Raw genomic sequence first — 16,060 nt, forward strand, 5'->3', positions numbered from 1 at the left:
AGTTATGTCTTGTCATCATAAACAAGTTTCAGGCTTTGTGTCTCCTTTTGATGTGTTTTGTGTTTTAAGAGGTTCTCCTCCGACTTTAATCTTCTCTGATAGATACAGGCAGACAGTACCTTAAAATAGCAAAGCCTCAATCAGAGCTAGTCACAAGATGTGTGTGTTGAATGTAAAAGTGTCATGATGGGATGTGTCGAGTTCTCTTTAGTTCCTGGTTTCCTGCTTTATTTTGTAGTTTTTCCTGTTTAGATCCCTTAACGTCTGGTTTCATGTTTTGCTTTCCTGTTCATTAGATTCACCTGGTCTCATTTAGTTAATTCACTTCACCTGTATCTCGTTTGGTTCATGTGTATTTAGACACCTTGGTTTCTGTTCCCAGTGCCGGTCCATTGCTTGTGCTTTTGTTGGTGTTTGAGTATTTTGGACATTAAAAGTCATCCTTCATCCTTCATCCTTCATCCTTCATCCTTCATCCTTCATCCTTCATCCTTCATCCTTCATCCTTCATCCTTCATCCTTCATCCTTCATCCTTCATCCTGCATCCTGCATCCTTCATCCTGCATCCTGCATCCTGCAGTCCTGGCTCCCGTCCAGCATTTGGGTCCACACCACTGCCTCAGCATGACAAAAAGAAATTTACTCATAAAGTTGGGCAGGTGGACAAAGCAAAGAGAATTTTCAGTGTTACTTTTTTTTTAAGCTGCAATTTAATTAAAGCTGTCCTTATACAGTCAAAACCTGATTATTAGCAAAGCAGGTGTTGGATTTAGAGGATGAATCTGACTGAGTCTGTCAGATGTGTCAGTTGATAAATGAAAGGTTGCAATCAGCAAGCTGCCAAGTGAGAAAACATGATCATATCAAGAAGGTACTGCATTCGTTTTTACTCAGCCTCTTAATGGAGTTGCATGATGCCAGATGAGAAACTTTGACACCAAATATTGGTGATATTTAAAATGATTAAAGTATTTAAGTCTACTTCATACAGAGCCTGCAGAGATTATCTCAAACTGTATTTAAATGGAGAAAGTGGAGGCCAGACAGTTTAAATCACAAACTGGCTTTTGTTTTTTCAACCAATAAAAACTTATCATCTTGTTGTTAGTAAATGTTGCAACAGGCAACTGTGACTGTGGAGGACACAAATTTTGTGCAGAAGGTGGTATAGACTAGTGGAGTCAGCCCCCCTCTATCCAGTCAGTTTTGATTTGTTGATTATAACTGTGTCATATTTTCAACCTTGAAAAATGGAGTTCTGCAGGTTTTGAGCTCAAGGCTGGATATGGAGTAATTTCTTTTTGATTTATGTGAAACTTTGAGCCTATATTTCATTTTATTTATTTATTTTTGCTTCATTTTTTTTGTTTCATTAATAACAGAAGAGACAGATTTATTATTTACTTTACCTGTGTCTCTGAGTTAACTAAAATAAAATATGTCATACTGGGTGCTCCATTCTTTGAATGATTTTCCTTACCCTCCAAGATGTTGTGATTTCTAGGTGGTCAACACACCTGGCGGAAAATTGTGAGAAAACCTGCTTCCTTTTTCTTTCTTTTGTCCTAACACATTTTAATTAAGGCTGACGTGAGCTAATTCACATCTTTCATTACCAGATTAGCCAGGGTCTTTCTTGGCTGTTGTATTTGTTGGTGTGAAGCCAATGTGACTGTAATCATAAGACCACCCATGTTTCAAATGCATCTGCTCACTGGTAGGATGGGCTAGTTTGCCTGACTATCATTACATGTGATCACTTGATAGTATAAATGTAGACAATAGTATCTCATCATTATTTTTGTTTCCCCTTTTTCCTGTTAAACATCTGGTTTTCATCTTCTTGTTCCCTCCTTGGACAAAATAGTGTTCAAAGCTTTCTGTTTTCAGCCTCTGTAAAACACTGATACACAGTAGGAAAAGATGTCATTCCTCACTCTTCTTTACTGGAGCCGCTGAAAGTCTCTGTTCAGACTATGCATTTTGTACATTTATTCTATTGATGAGCTTAAATAAAAGCTATACAGTTGACATGTCACAAAAATATAATTTCCCCTCAGAGCTAAAGCTGTTGAGTCATCACGTTGTTATAAACAATTTTGCGCTGTAACAATCTCAGGCACATCATCGTCTTTTTCACATCATTTCAAACACTTAACTATTTTGTGTTTTTTTATGTGATGAAATAGTTGGAGACAACAAGATAAAAGATAAACAGAAGAAGGGAGGATGAGTTTTAGAAGAGGAGCATGCAGCAGGAAGCTGGCTCATTCTGTCTCCTTGTCCGATGCCCTTGCAGCACAGCTTTGTGGTGTAAACTCCCACAAGACCTCCCTTTGTTCTTTGTTCTCAGAAGATGAAGACTGACAGAGTGTGATTGTCCACTTACACCTGATGCTATTAAAATCAGAAGGAATAACATGTTCCATACCTGGCCAAAAACAGGTTAAAAGGTCTCTCTGAAACACGGCATGTATTCACTATAATTTAAAGAAAGAAAAAAAAATCAAAACTATTGATTGTTTTTATATGTTTTTAATTAGTATTCTGTTTTCATGCAAAGCTTATCTGAATGAAAGGAATGTAAGATGTCACATGAAATTGAAAAAGAGTAGTCCTCAGCATCAGGATTAATTCAGAAGGTGCTACATGAGAATTATTGAAATATTGATCAAAGAAATGAGAGAAAGTCAGTGCCAGGATAAAAGACAGTCGACATACAACAAATGACATGTCATTCCATTTGCAATGAGTGTCATTCCATTTGCATATTGCCTTGGTAAAAGGCAGCCGCTGAGAGGCAACATGCAATAAATGAATGTCATGTTTATGTGTCAGCTAATAAAGTCCAGTGAAAGTGACATGAGTAAAAAGCCTTGTAGATTGCACGGATTATCAGTCTGAAAGCAACGTGTCCTACATCCTGTGTCCCACATCTCTCTCTCACAGGAACAGGAATAGATAACACAGACATGGCAGTTGCGCACAAGAAGGAAAGGTGAAATTGTAGACACAACACAGATGAATATTATAGTGAGTCATTTTGTGCTATAGCAGGAAAGTTTCATCTGCATTTGTATTTAGAAATTGCATTTTATATGTTACTTTACCTAAATATTGGAGAATGTTAACCTTCATGGTGAATGATGCACATGGACAAACGGATGAACAAAAAAAAAAAAAACAAACAAAAAAAAACTCTTACATACGCCAATAAACAACAGTAATTAATTACAAAACAAAAAAACAAAAACGCAACAAAGAGACAAAATGTAATACAAATAAACACAGCAATATGAAAATCAGCACATGCAAATTGCTCACACAAACACAACAAAAGAGAAAAACTAAGAAATTATGGAAAACAAAGTATTTCAGAAAACACAACAAAACGGATTACATAGCAGTTTGTAGTGTGGTGTGTGGAATTGAACTGTGTCTCTGCTATTGTTACGTTTTGTCATTTTATTCCTTCATGGTGGTGGTGGTGTGTGCGTCTGTGTGTGTGTGTGCGTGTGTGCGCGCGTGTGTGTACGTGGGGGGGGCACTTTCTTTTATTGTTATATACTATGTTAGAAATTTTCCTTGTTTATGAAGTTATTGTGTTTTGTCTAATATGGCATTTTATGCATACTTTTGCATACACGGATCATAATACTCTCTAAACATCATTCATTCATTTATTTTCTATACCTTTAGATCATTTAAGATTAGCAGATGCTGGAGCCTACCCCAGTAATCATCAGGTGAGAGGCAGAGTAAACCCTGGATGGGGCACCACTCCATCACAGTTATATACAATTAGAAGCCGTATGTACCAAGACCTCCATTCTGTTGTTAAAATAAAAAAGAAAGTTTTATGCTGAAATTGAAAGAAAACGAAATGATCAAAAATAGTCACTTGCCTGATAAAGGGTTAAAATAAAACAACTCAACAAAAACGTCAAAATCCTGTTTTTTTCTGTCCAAAACAACAGAAACATCTTCTTTTTTCAATTTAGTTCAATATTGCTACATAATATTTGAGAAGCTGCAGTCAGTGTTGATAAATTCCAACGTTTATATCCAACCACCCTACAAAATCTATCACTTTGATTTTTCACCCGTTAGCACAGACGACAACTTTTTCAATTGTCTCTTTTTGTCACATATAACTTGCCTTGATGTTTCTCAGTGAAACACGTCTTTTAGAGGACTTGTCTCAGAATCTGGTTGACTGGCCAACACCTCTCTGTTTCTATTTTCACTCCCATCCATTTCACTCTCTTTGTTTACCTGCCACTCTCCATAAAATCATTCCATAGTTGTGTTGGATCAGTGAAAGCTAGAACACTTACAGCTGAGCCAAAGAGACACAGAGTGAGAGCTGTTGGGCGGGGGGGGGGGGGGGGGGGGGGGGGGGGACGGGACAGAAGGCATGTGAGAGTTCTTGTTGCATGCTGTAATACTGGGCTTTGGAATTGGCCGTCCATCTGTCGCTTTTTCTACACCTTTTCAGGCCCTTATGGGTCATGGCAATGGCAGTGAGTGATGGATGACTAATCCTTCCCTGGTAATGAACGACACACCATTCCCTGAATGGCAAAATTGTGCTGGTGGCAACACAAGTCTTACGTGAATCACATGCAATCATGCTTGTTCCAAACAAATGCAGTGCCTCTTGTGTGTTTATGCACAAGAGACAGTGAAGGAGGCAGAAGGAGGAAGAGAGTAAGTGGTTGCTGCAAAGATTTGATTGCAGGGGCTGTAATGATGGAAACATGTCGTGTGCAGGTGGAAAAAGAAAAAAAAAAAAGACACTTCCATTATGGATGATGATGCACTGCTGTGTGACTGGCGAGGTATGCTCTATAACTGCACTAGTCAGTTGGTCTTGACTGTATGTGTTGAGTAGCTCAGACGTGTCTTATCTTCACCTCATAATGCGCAGGCGTGATCCTATCTGAGCCCCGCAAAAAGCTGTTTCCATCAGAACTACACGTCGTGTGCACTGCTCCTCATGTGGCGCTCAAACGAATGCTAACATTTTTTGAAAGGGAAATTCATTTAATTGTCCTTTGAGAGACAGGGAATGAAGATCTGTCTGCTATCAGATGTTGTCGGACAACACAGTCCAACCTGTGGATAGTGTGGAGCGCGTCTGTGGCCACCGGCCAGCCCCTGCTATCTGGGACGCTCTGTCTTCATCCTGCTGAGCGCGTCTTTCGCCGTTGGCTCCGGTCTGTGTCGGCGTGGGAACCGGTGTTCCGCTTGAGCTAAGCTGTGTGCAGGTATTCAGTTTATGAATGGCACTAACATGGAGGAAATACCGTTTCAGAAAGTCAAAACCAGGCGGAAGAGAAGTCACTGTCCACCGGGTGTCCCTTTGACCACCATCGTGTGTGAGGACGAGTTCGACTGCAAAGAACTCGAGTCCCTCTTCCAGAACTACAACCTAAAACTGGAGCAGACGTCTACTCTCAAAGCCCTGGCGATTCTCATCTTCATGTCCTCGACACTGGCCGTAGTGGAGTTGTTGACCGGCCCCAGCCTCACCATCTCCAAGGGGTCCCACCCGGTCCACTGTATCATCTTCGTGTCGCTTTTCATCGTAACTAATGTCAAGTACCTGCAAGTGACTCAGCTCCAACAGATTGTCAACCTGACGCTGCTCTTTGGCTTCACTTTCGCCTTTCTCTGCTGCCCCTTCTCACTGGGTGCGATGGGGATGGAGCCCCCCACGTCCCCGGAGCAGGGTGTGTGGCAGCTCATCCTGGTCACATTTGTCGCCTACGCGCTCCTACCTGTGAGGACGGTCTTGGCTGTCGTGTTTGGAATAATGGTGTCCATTTCACATTTAATTGTGACTGCCACTTCTGTCACAGTAAAAACACAGAAACTCTGGAGGACGGTGAGTATGCTAATCACTGATTAAGGTGTCTCTGTTTTATTACTAGTGTGTCTGTCATAACCAACATTCGAATAATATCATTCAAATGCAGTGATATTTTGTAGGCTATAACTTCATTTATGAAATTACTAAATGGACAACAGTTCAGCACCCAGGACAGCTCCCAGTTGTGAGACTTTATGCTGATCAAATCTGACAAAAGGACCTTAAAAACATCTGTATTTAAGTCGCTATCAGCTTTGGTTGCTCCAAAAGAGTGTCAACTCACCCATTTGGATCAAGTAAAACTTTATAAATAGCAACAAAGAAGATTCTGGCATCAAAAAGTTGATTCCCGTTAGTATTGTGTCAACAGCAACTTCCCTCCAAACAGGTATAACATGGATTTGCATATTGATAGTGAGCTTGGCCATAACGGAGGCTCTGAGTGACTGTAGGTCAGAATAAAAATAAATATATTTTTAAAAACGTGGTTGGAAAACAACAAACAACTGCTGGCACCAAAAGCAGGGTAAATTTGAGAGACACGCGTGTGCACACGCACACATACACACAAACCACTTTAAATTACACATGGAAAAGAAGACAAAAAGCCATGCAGGTAAATTTAGAACTGAAAAATAATGATACACCCCTCTGTACCTTAATATCGTCACACAGTTTCTGTCACATATCCCCCAACACACCTACACACACACACATGCGCACAAACAAATTCCACATTTATGACTGTCATCATGGTGTGCGTGAAAAATATTATGTCACATCAATCAAACTCTGCAGTCAAAATGGAATATTAATGCCAACTCTCAATATATGATATGAAGATTGTACAGTTGTTGGAAGTAAAATATGGAATGTGATCACTCTATCACACCCTGCATGATGACAGAGCAGTTGCCCAGGAGATTGTTTTCCTGTATGTAGGCTATGAGTTACCTGTATAGCCATGTGAAGGACACTGTTAGCTGTACTACCAGAGATAGCTAATCCATTAAGCTTAGAGATGAGCTGTGTGGCATGACCCCGCACATCCCAGGCATAGACCAACCACCCACCCAGGTTCCAGGCACTCAGACAACAGTATTGTCTGCTTTCACAGTTCGGCCTGTATGAAATATCTTCAACCAAATTTCGACTTGAGAAACAAGGCTTAACTGAATCTTTGCTCTTCAGCTGGAATTATTCATGTCCTGCTTTACAGAATGCCTTTGAAATGTTTTCTGTAGTACCCAATTTTGTTGAGGTAACATGCTGGTAATAGCTATGTAATAAAATGATAAATGGCATTAAATGTACAAGCATGTTGGCAAAGTTAGCAAACCATCAGTTTCTCTGTGGAACTTTCTTGATACCATTAGGATGGTTTTTTTTTTTTTTATTGCACATCTCTGCTTGTCACTGTGCAATACCTTGCTACTAATGTGTGTTACTGTATCATTTTTACTATCTTTCTAGAAAATGTACCATAGTAATAATAATTTTATCACAGCCTGAATTTGCAAGATTTGCCATAAACATGGAAGATGGCTACAAGGGTGTGTAAGCCTGTATTAAGGTAATTTATAGACAGTTTCATTTCAACAGATACGCACAAAAGTGAGTGCTTTACACAAATAAATTTGTGTCCATATGTATAAATATCAACCTGGAAAGTAACTTGAGCATTATTTGAGCATTTTAAAATTCATCCCATAGAAAGTCAGATTCCTGCTTCCAAAAACAATGCTTTCAATCCAATCCATTATTAATTTCTGTAGTAGAAAAGTTCACCTGTGCTGGTGAGGGTTTATCAAACTTCAGTAAAGGTGTTTCTGTCTTTGAAGCTTTGACGGTGAATTTATAATGCTTTAGAGAATCTATTTATATTTTCCATTTCTTGAGCTAATGAAATGTATTAAAATTGACTTCAGAAAATGAATATAGATATATAAATATATTGGTAAGTAATTTACTGTTTTCAACAAACATATAATTGTTATTGCTTACAAACACTTCAGAGGAATCTATTTGTTCTGTATACAAAGTCAGCGACAGCCAGCTTCTGTCAAGTATAATAAAGTTGTGTCCTGCACAAGGTTAAAATCAGACATGCTGCTTCTGCATCTGTTGTGATGGATGATCAGAGCACAGAATCGCAAATGATTAACTGTCACAAATACAGAATTTTGTGAGGAAACATTTACAATATCCACTTCTAACTTAACTATCTGCAATAAAAGAGAACGTAATCAAAGACCTTAAGTTAATAAGGTAAATAAATTATGTAGGCTAACATAGGTTACATTATTTATGTGGAATAAGCATAAAATTACTGTGAATATTTGCAAGGACAGTGTTAAAAGCCAATGCTGACTATATGGTTTTGTTAATCAATATGTACATCAATTAATATATGCGCACAATACAGTAGAGTCTATTATACCATGCACAGGCATGCATTAGCACACACAGAGTAGTATCATATAAACCCGGTGACAGATTCGGGATGTTCATTTTCTGCAAGGAAGTGGACCTATTTAGTACACTTGTCAACTTTTACACAGAAACACATTTTTCAAAATACACATAATAAAATAATTTATTGGTAGATTTTATTTTCATAGCTTTTGTGAATAATTTACTGTTTACGTCTTGAAAAGACTACACCAAAGAATTAGCACTGTCTCATTGTCTGCTTCGTTTCTTATCTCCAGTTGGTTGCAAACACAGTGCTGTTCACTAGTGTCAACCTGTCAGGACTGTTTGTGCGCATCCTGACAGAGAGAGCCCAGAGGAAGGCCTTTCTTCAAGCTCGCAACTGCATTGAAGAGAGACTCCGTATGGAGGATGAGAATGAGAAACAGGTACGGGCATCGACCCACTCTTGAACCTTGGGTAAAATAATGCCTATATATCCAGGACATCACAAATTGGCACTGACAGTATGTCCTCTGATAACTTTGCTGCATTTCACTGAATTATGCTTTACACCCCCCCCACCCCTCTTCTTTTTTCACACTCATACACACACACACTTGTGCACTTAGGAGCGCCTACTAATGAGTCTGTTGCCCAGGAACGTAGCTATGGAGATGAAAGAGGATTTCCTGAAGCCACCTGAAAGGATCTTTCACAAAATCTACATTCAGCGCCATGATAATGTCAGGTAGGATCCTGTACTAATGTCCCTATCATCCATCGCAGCTGTACGCTTCTCCTTGTGGCTTTAAAACTCAGCTTTGCTTTGGGATGACTTAAGTGTTATTGCTTTTGACTGCAAGAGTTGGAGAAATTATATTCTCCTTAAGGGAAAATTTCCATCTGAAAAAGTGGAACAAACACTGTCTCAGTTCATTACGATGCACACTAAAAAAGATCTGAATTAAATGAACAAACATTAAATGAACAACATTTGGAAGAAGCACCGAAGGCAATTCAGTGTGCTGTAATCTGACCCAATATTGTCTTAAAACATTAGCAGCACCCCGGGCTGCTGAAACAGAAATATTCAATTCTTCATACCAATATCAGTTTTGATAACTCTAAAATTTTGGGAAAGACATTAATCGAATTTCTATTTCTATAATGTGAATAGCTTTATCAGAATAATACAGAGAGGACGTTAAATGAATGACAAAGCAGCAACACAAGAGCTTCATGTTATTTTGTTTTTGCCTTTTCAAACATTTCTGTTATTTTTTTTTTTTCATTTATCACAGTCCTTCACTTCATATGTATGCTGCATTTACATGCAAGCAGCTATGTGACGCTGTTGTAGAGCCATGGCTAATTTTGCGTTATTCTGCAGTATATATTGCTCAGTGGTTGAATCTAAAAAAGAAAGCGACATTTTCTGAGCTGATCAAATGTTTATTTTTTGCCATGAGATTACAAGCTACTTAGTTTCCTCAAAGGAAAGTATTTACCTCCTAATTTGCTTCAAATTTACATCCTTAAGTCAAGCACACAAATATAAACATTTTACTTCACTGCTCCGGTGCTTTCACTGCTTTTTTTAAATATCTGCCTCTCTGAGTGTGCTTCTTTGTTCAGTTTTCTTCCTTACTCTGTTGTTAAAGTAGGTGTGTTTGACCTTTAACCTTTTATCTAAAAAGAGTTGCTAGTATGTTTGGGGAAAAAAAAGTACAATCACTCCTCCATTCTAAGCAAGAGACAGAATTTCTTTATTCTCGTTCCCCTTCTTGCTCTGCTTCCCTGACTGAATTGTCAAATCTGCCCTTTCAGCTCCTGCATTTCCTTGTGTTTTTGTCTTATCTCGTGCTCTTCTTCTTTTCCTCTATGCTCTCAGTGCAGCAGGGAGACTTGAGGAGGAGAGTTTGCTTAGCCCCAGGATTAAGTTGCTACAGGGGATTAAATGCAATGGAGACCAAAATTCTTGTTGCGTAATGCTTGATGTGTGTGCGTGCGGCAGCACACGCTAGTTAAATATGGGGAAATCTCAGTGGAACTCGGCTGATTGCTTTTTGTGCCTTAAACTCCTTTCAACAGCGTCACCCTTTCAGAGTGATCTAGACTGGAGATAATTTGACAAATATGATTTATGTGTTTTTGATAGAATGTAATTACAACTGTGTGTGGTGCAGTTCACAAATCTTTCTTAATTATGTTTCAAATTTGTGGGCAGTGCATTAAATCCAGCAAAAGAGATATTATGTGTCAGTAGAAAACTTTAAACATGACTATAAATTTGGTTTCATCATATATATATATATATATATATATATATATATATATATATATATATATATATATATATATATATATATATATATATATATATATATATATATATATATATATATATATATATACACATTTTACTATTGCATCATATTGTAAGTTTGAGTATTTTGGGGATTGACATGTCCTTTAGCATTGCTATTCTTCATTTATCCAGTCAGATTTAAAGAAGATGAAAAAGAAAATTTTAGAATGAAAAAAAGTTGATGGGGAGCACGTGAGGAGCAACTTAGAGTTGAATGGGTTTGTTGATTGAAAAGCAAAACAATCAAAGTTTCCAAAGATAACCTACTTTGCCTGCTGACAGGAGGTTTTTGTAATCTTTGCAGATGCTCAGACTAAAGTAATAGCATATTCCTGAAGTTAGTTGTAAGCATGTTGGATTCTTATTGAACTGGCGTCAGCAGATCCGCTGCCCACACTCCATCTCCACAGGGGCCCATCAAAAGTTAACCCATGTGCCGGCATATGGCTCGTATCTTCGGCTGTGTGATTAAATTGACATTGCATCTGCAAGAGAAACTTCAGCGATGCCTTCCAGAGAGGGAAAGAAGAGATTAGCATAATTGGAGAAATAACCATCTTCAAATGAGTGCCACTGGAGAGGAAATGATGAGTGTTAGTGTATCTGGCTGCGTATGGGGTGGGAGAGTTCTCTAAGACAATGTTAGACATTATAAACTTGTGGCTACCACACAAGTAATTATTTTTATATTATGGAGCTTATTTCGGGGACTTTTAGCACTATGGTGAAGCATTGAATTTCACTGAATGAGAAGACTCAGATTTTTGAGCTTCCAAAATCCTGGCAGCTTTAATGAAACATTAAAATATGTAAATGTTGATAAATAATAATAATGAAAAAAATAACATCATGACCAAATTTCTAACAGGTCAAAATGTCTGTGCTAATTGGTGGACCCCTGTTATTTTGTAGCCAAAGCAGCCCTGAACTGTCAAAGCATGGGGCTCCACCAGACCAGGCATGCAATGATGTTATGATGTAGAATCAAATTAACAGTAATAGATACAGTAAAAATTAGCAGATATCTCAAGCCCCAAGTGATGGTGCTTGTTGATTGATCTTTCCTGTTTTTCCCTCTGCTGTTGCACTGTGCATGTTCAGGAGGGGACAGGAAGATTCAGTGTGAACCATTCGTTTCTTTAGTTAAATTGTTATAAATTGAACTAATTTGGATTTAAAATTATTGGTGTAAACTGAATAGACTTTTGATTGAGCCTTTGGAGAATTTGAAAACCAAATTCAACTCAAATTAAGTAGGAGAAGAGGATTTAAATCCAAAAACAAATTGGCAAAAAATCTGCGTCCAGGCACTCAAAATGGTTAAAAATTGAAAAGGACTTTACTGAATGTGCCAGAATGATTAAAATTACACCAACGCATATCGACTTATGCCTTCTTCAGGATGTAGTGACACACAGAAACAGCCAGAGTAGTTATAAATGCAATCATCACAGAGGTAAGGTCATAGCAATATATACAAGGAAGATGCACAAAAGACAAGATCATCCCATGTGCTAGAATTCCTTCAGCTTCCAGGGGCATAATGAAATGGATACATTCGTGCAGAGGTGGGCAACTTTGATTCTCAGGAGCTGCAGTCCTGTAAGTATTTGGAGTTTCCTTATTGCAACACACCTGACACACATCAGACTTAATTAAAAGACTTGTGCAGAGCTTGGCATCAAATTTTGCACAAGTCTGCTAATTACCCATTGATAGCTGTGTTGCATTTGGGAAACTCCAAACACTTGCAGGACTGCAACCCTCCAGGACCGAGTTGCCCACCCCTGCATTAGAGTAAATAACATACTTCCTATCTGCAAAACCCAGTGAAGAATGTACACAGAGGAGGACAAGAATCCAAAAGCAATTATGTAATTAATTGAAACATTTTATGACAATGTGAGGTCATAAAGAATGATGTTAAGATCAAAGTCCTTACTTAGACCAGGGGATCTGGTGCCATTCAGGTTAAAAATCCAGTGTACCTCTTTTTGTTTGAGGCTTTGTCTCCACCCATGGCATCTTCGCGAATGGCTTCAATACCTATTACTTTCAGTTTTATCACCATGTTGAGCTTTGAAGTCGTATTTGGCCATAGGGTAGCTCAAATTCCTAGACCGAATGGCATACCTCTGTTCAGCCAGCCCATCCCACAGCCTTCTTTTGGTTAGCCATACATAGAAAAAAACCACAAGTGCATTTCAGTGTGTGGACAACATGGGTAGTATTACAATTTATGAAACTGCTGATGGGAAAGATTTTGTTACATATTTCTGAAAGTGTCCGTTTTCCTCACAATAATTGTAGTTACCACAGCAGAAATTGCCTTTTGGTTGGCGAAACCAAGTTTCCAGTTTGGGAGCAGGAAGGAAACTCCTGACCAGTTTATCCTTAATGGTTGGGGCCCATCTGAAACTGGTTCAGTAAACACCTCATGTAAGAGTGGTCACTCTTGATAATGTTCCAGTTTTTCTTGATAATGTTCTTAATCTTTAGAGCTTCTTTGCTATAATATGTAACAAAACAGGGTTTATGAGGTGTTCCAGTTTTGGTTTTGTGCTGAGCAATTTCTTCCTCTCAAGTGACGGAGCTCTATCATGTGCCTGAGTAAAGCTCTACTGTTGACAACCCCTTTGTCTGAAGCATTGCTGCATGTCCATAGATTGAATATGGAAATCCTTTTCAGAGTCACATACGTGTCTTAATCTCTAAACTTTTCCTTAAGGGATATTGTTAATAGGCCATGATGGGTGGTGACTGTCTGCATGCAATAAGGTACTGTGGTCAATAGTTTACTTACAACTTGAGGTGTCCAAATGGCCTTAGTCATCCTTAGAGATCTGTAAATCCAGGAAGGTAATGACTTGATGGTTGTATTCCAAGCTGAATTTAAGAAATTTCATTTAGAATATTAACATAAACATGGAAGTCTAAAAGTTCCCTTTCTGAGCCTGAAAAACAAAATAAAATCATCAATATATCAACCCTACCACACAATTCTTCTTTTGAATGGGTTAATGTCTGAGAAATGTTTGGAATATTACTGGCATTCTCAGCAGACACACACTTATTTTCAGACTTATTTCTGATTTAGCTACCGAGGAAAGTTATGTACTGGCAAGCTAGATGTGTCTCTATATTTATGTGCCTGTTTACTGTGCTACAAGGAACCAGTTGCTGATGAATGTGAGCTTCTTATTCATTAACATGTTTATGAGCTTAGCATGCATTTTATAAGTATTTATGACTTACCAGAACCTATTCTGACATATTACCTACTGATCGTAAATTGTCAGAAATGCCTGACAGTATTTATGAAGATACTATGGTGACTTTGCAACAAATCTCAAAACTACCACATTAGATCTGGAACTGAGAAAGTCTTTTTTTTTTTTAAGCACCCAGATGTATAGGACCTTTTCTCCTGCATTTTTTCCATCTAAGCATATTGTACCTTTATTTTATGGATTTTGGAGTCAGGACTCTTGCTCTTCATGCTTGCTTTGTATGTGTGTGCACATGAATGTGGAGACATTGAGTTGCATGTGTTTGACATGTCTGAAACACTTTCAAAAATAGCCAAAGGTCACATGAAGTCTTGAGACTGAAGGACTCAGCACTCAATGAAGTACTGTCTACTGCACATCATGCTTAATTATACTTCATGCACAGCTAAATGAGGAGCTCTAAGTAGTAGTTTCTCCCTGCTAGTTTGCAGAAAAATAAAAACTTGCGGGTAGGAAATATATGTCAGAGAATGTATGCAAGACAGCTGCTTTGCTTCTTTAATACCCTAGACACAAGCAGTGAGGCCTTTAGCCTCAGGCCAGCCGTGCCTTCCTTAGCTTTTTGCAAAACCAGCGCCTGAAATAAATAGAATTGTTACGTAGTGGTAACCACAAAAAGAAAAAAAAAAATCCTTTTAACATAGTCAACAATCTGTAAAGATGACATTTTTTCCCTCAACTGCTCTGTTCTGTGGTGACATTTATAATAATAGAAATAAATCAATAAATCCAATAGATTTTGTCTAAGAAGTTGTTTGTATTATGATGACATTTATAAAGAAGTAGTTTACATAAAATCTCATACAGTTTTTGATGGAGTTGTGCATCAACAGCATGATCATACAACATGATTTGTTATATTTTGAGAGCTAAAATAACAGGACATGTGTTATGTGGACTGATCACTTCAAATTCTTGCCGCTTTTTTTCCCCGGCTCTTTTTGGGACATTGATCGGCTAAGTCACGCCACACTATAATTATGCTTTTTTGTTGTTGTTTTCCTTTAACCTTATTGTTACATAGCTTTTTATAAGTAATAAAGAATATCAAAGTTATCATCAAAGGGAGGTTTTTGTCTTTCACAGAGGGCACTTCCCCTGAACAGCCTTAGAGAGACACACATTATATTGAATCTTTTCAGAGAGAACATAAGAGGTTTTGCTGCTGCATAAAGTATGATAAAAGCAGTGCTTCTTTAACTTTAGACGAATAGATTGTTTAGAATTTATACATTTTATGTAATTATATGTGTTCAAGAAAACAATCTTAAATAAAATATGAATCTTCAAAATATTTAAATCATAGGTTTTAACCTCAATCTTTAGTCTTGCTTCAGCATTTAAGTGACTTTAGCACAACTGTTTACAGAAACATGGCATTTAATATTCCAAATATTTGTCAGCCACAGATGGTTGACAGTTAAAATGTTTAACACAATTGAAATCCACTGCCCATCATTATGGTGACATCTGTGAAACAACAAAGTGACATTTAGCAGTTCTGCCTTAGAAATCCAGCACTGTCACACTGTGAAATCTCAAGCCCACATGAAGGCAACAGCCTGCCATCAGCACAGGAGCTGCAGACATACAAGTTGTACGGGACAGTTTGATGACTAATCCCCTTCACACCATCCACTGCCACACGGCACTCAGAGCGAAGCCCTCACAAGAAAACTTTTTGTTCTGCCATGATACAGAAAACAAAAGCCATACAAGGAAAAAAAACAGTCACATATTTACAACTTCTTGTTGTAGCTTTGCAGTTTATTTAATTTAGAAATTAAATTATTTTAGGCTAACTTGATTAGCTGAAACTTAAATTTAATTCTTTTAACCTTTATAAAAAAAAATTTTTTTAAAAAAGAGCTAGATCTCTGAATTTCAACCTTATCCACAGCTGTTCTTGATTTTTTTTTTTTCTAACAAGCAACCAAGATATCTGGTGTGCCATTAGAACCTAAACATAAAAACTACCTAGCTAGGCTAGCTAGCATCCAATTACAGTCCAAACAAAGTCAGCCTAGCACTTCCTCTCTCTCAGATACTGGTATTTAGTTCTATAGAGTACAGTAAGGTAACAAATATATTTAATTGTCTAATTAAAGAAG

The 16,060-nt window shown here is 37.9% G+C and overlaps 1 protein-coding gene across 1 annotated transcript in view; it reads left to right on the plus strand.

Moving 5' to 3' along the window:
* Positions 1–5,282: 5,282 nt before the first annotated feature.
* Positions 5,283–16,060, plus strand: part of LOC306758235 (adenylate cyclase type 1-like) — a gene marked incomplete at both ends in the record, with an annotated part of 33,474 nt that continues 22,696 nt past the window's right edge. The window contains 3 exons of the mRNA XM_079243484.1: positions 5,283–5,891; positions 8,588–8,737; positions 8,921–9,039. Of these exons, the coding sequence (XP_079099610.1) occupies positions 5,283–5,891; positions 8,588–8,737; positions 8,921–9,039 (878 nt within the window). The remainder of the gene's footprint in view (positions 5,892–8,587; positions 8,738–8,920; positions 9,040–16,060) is intronic.

Source organism: Telmatherina bonti, assembly GCF_933228915.1.
Source record: "Telmatherina bonti genome assembly, chromosome: 7".
Taxonomy (NCBI): domain Eukaryota; kingdom Metazoa; phylum Chordata; class Actinopteri; order Atheriniformes; family Telmatherinidae; genus Telmatherina; species Telmatherina bonti.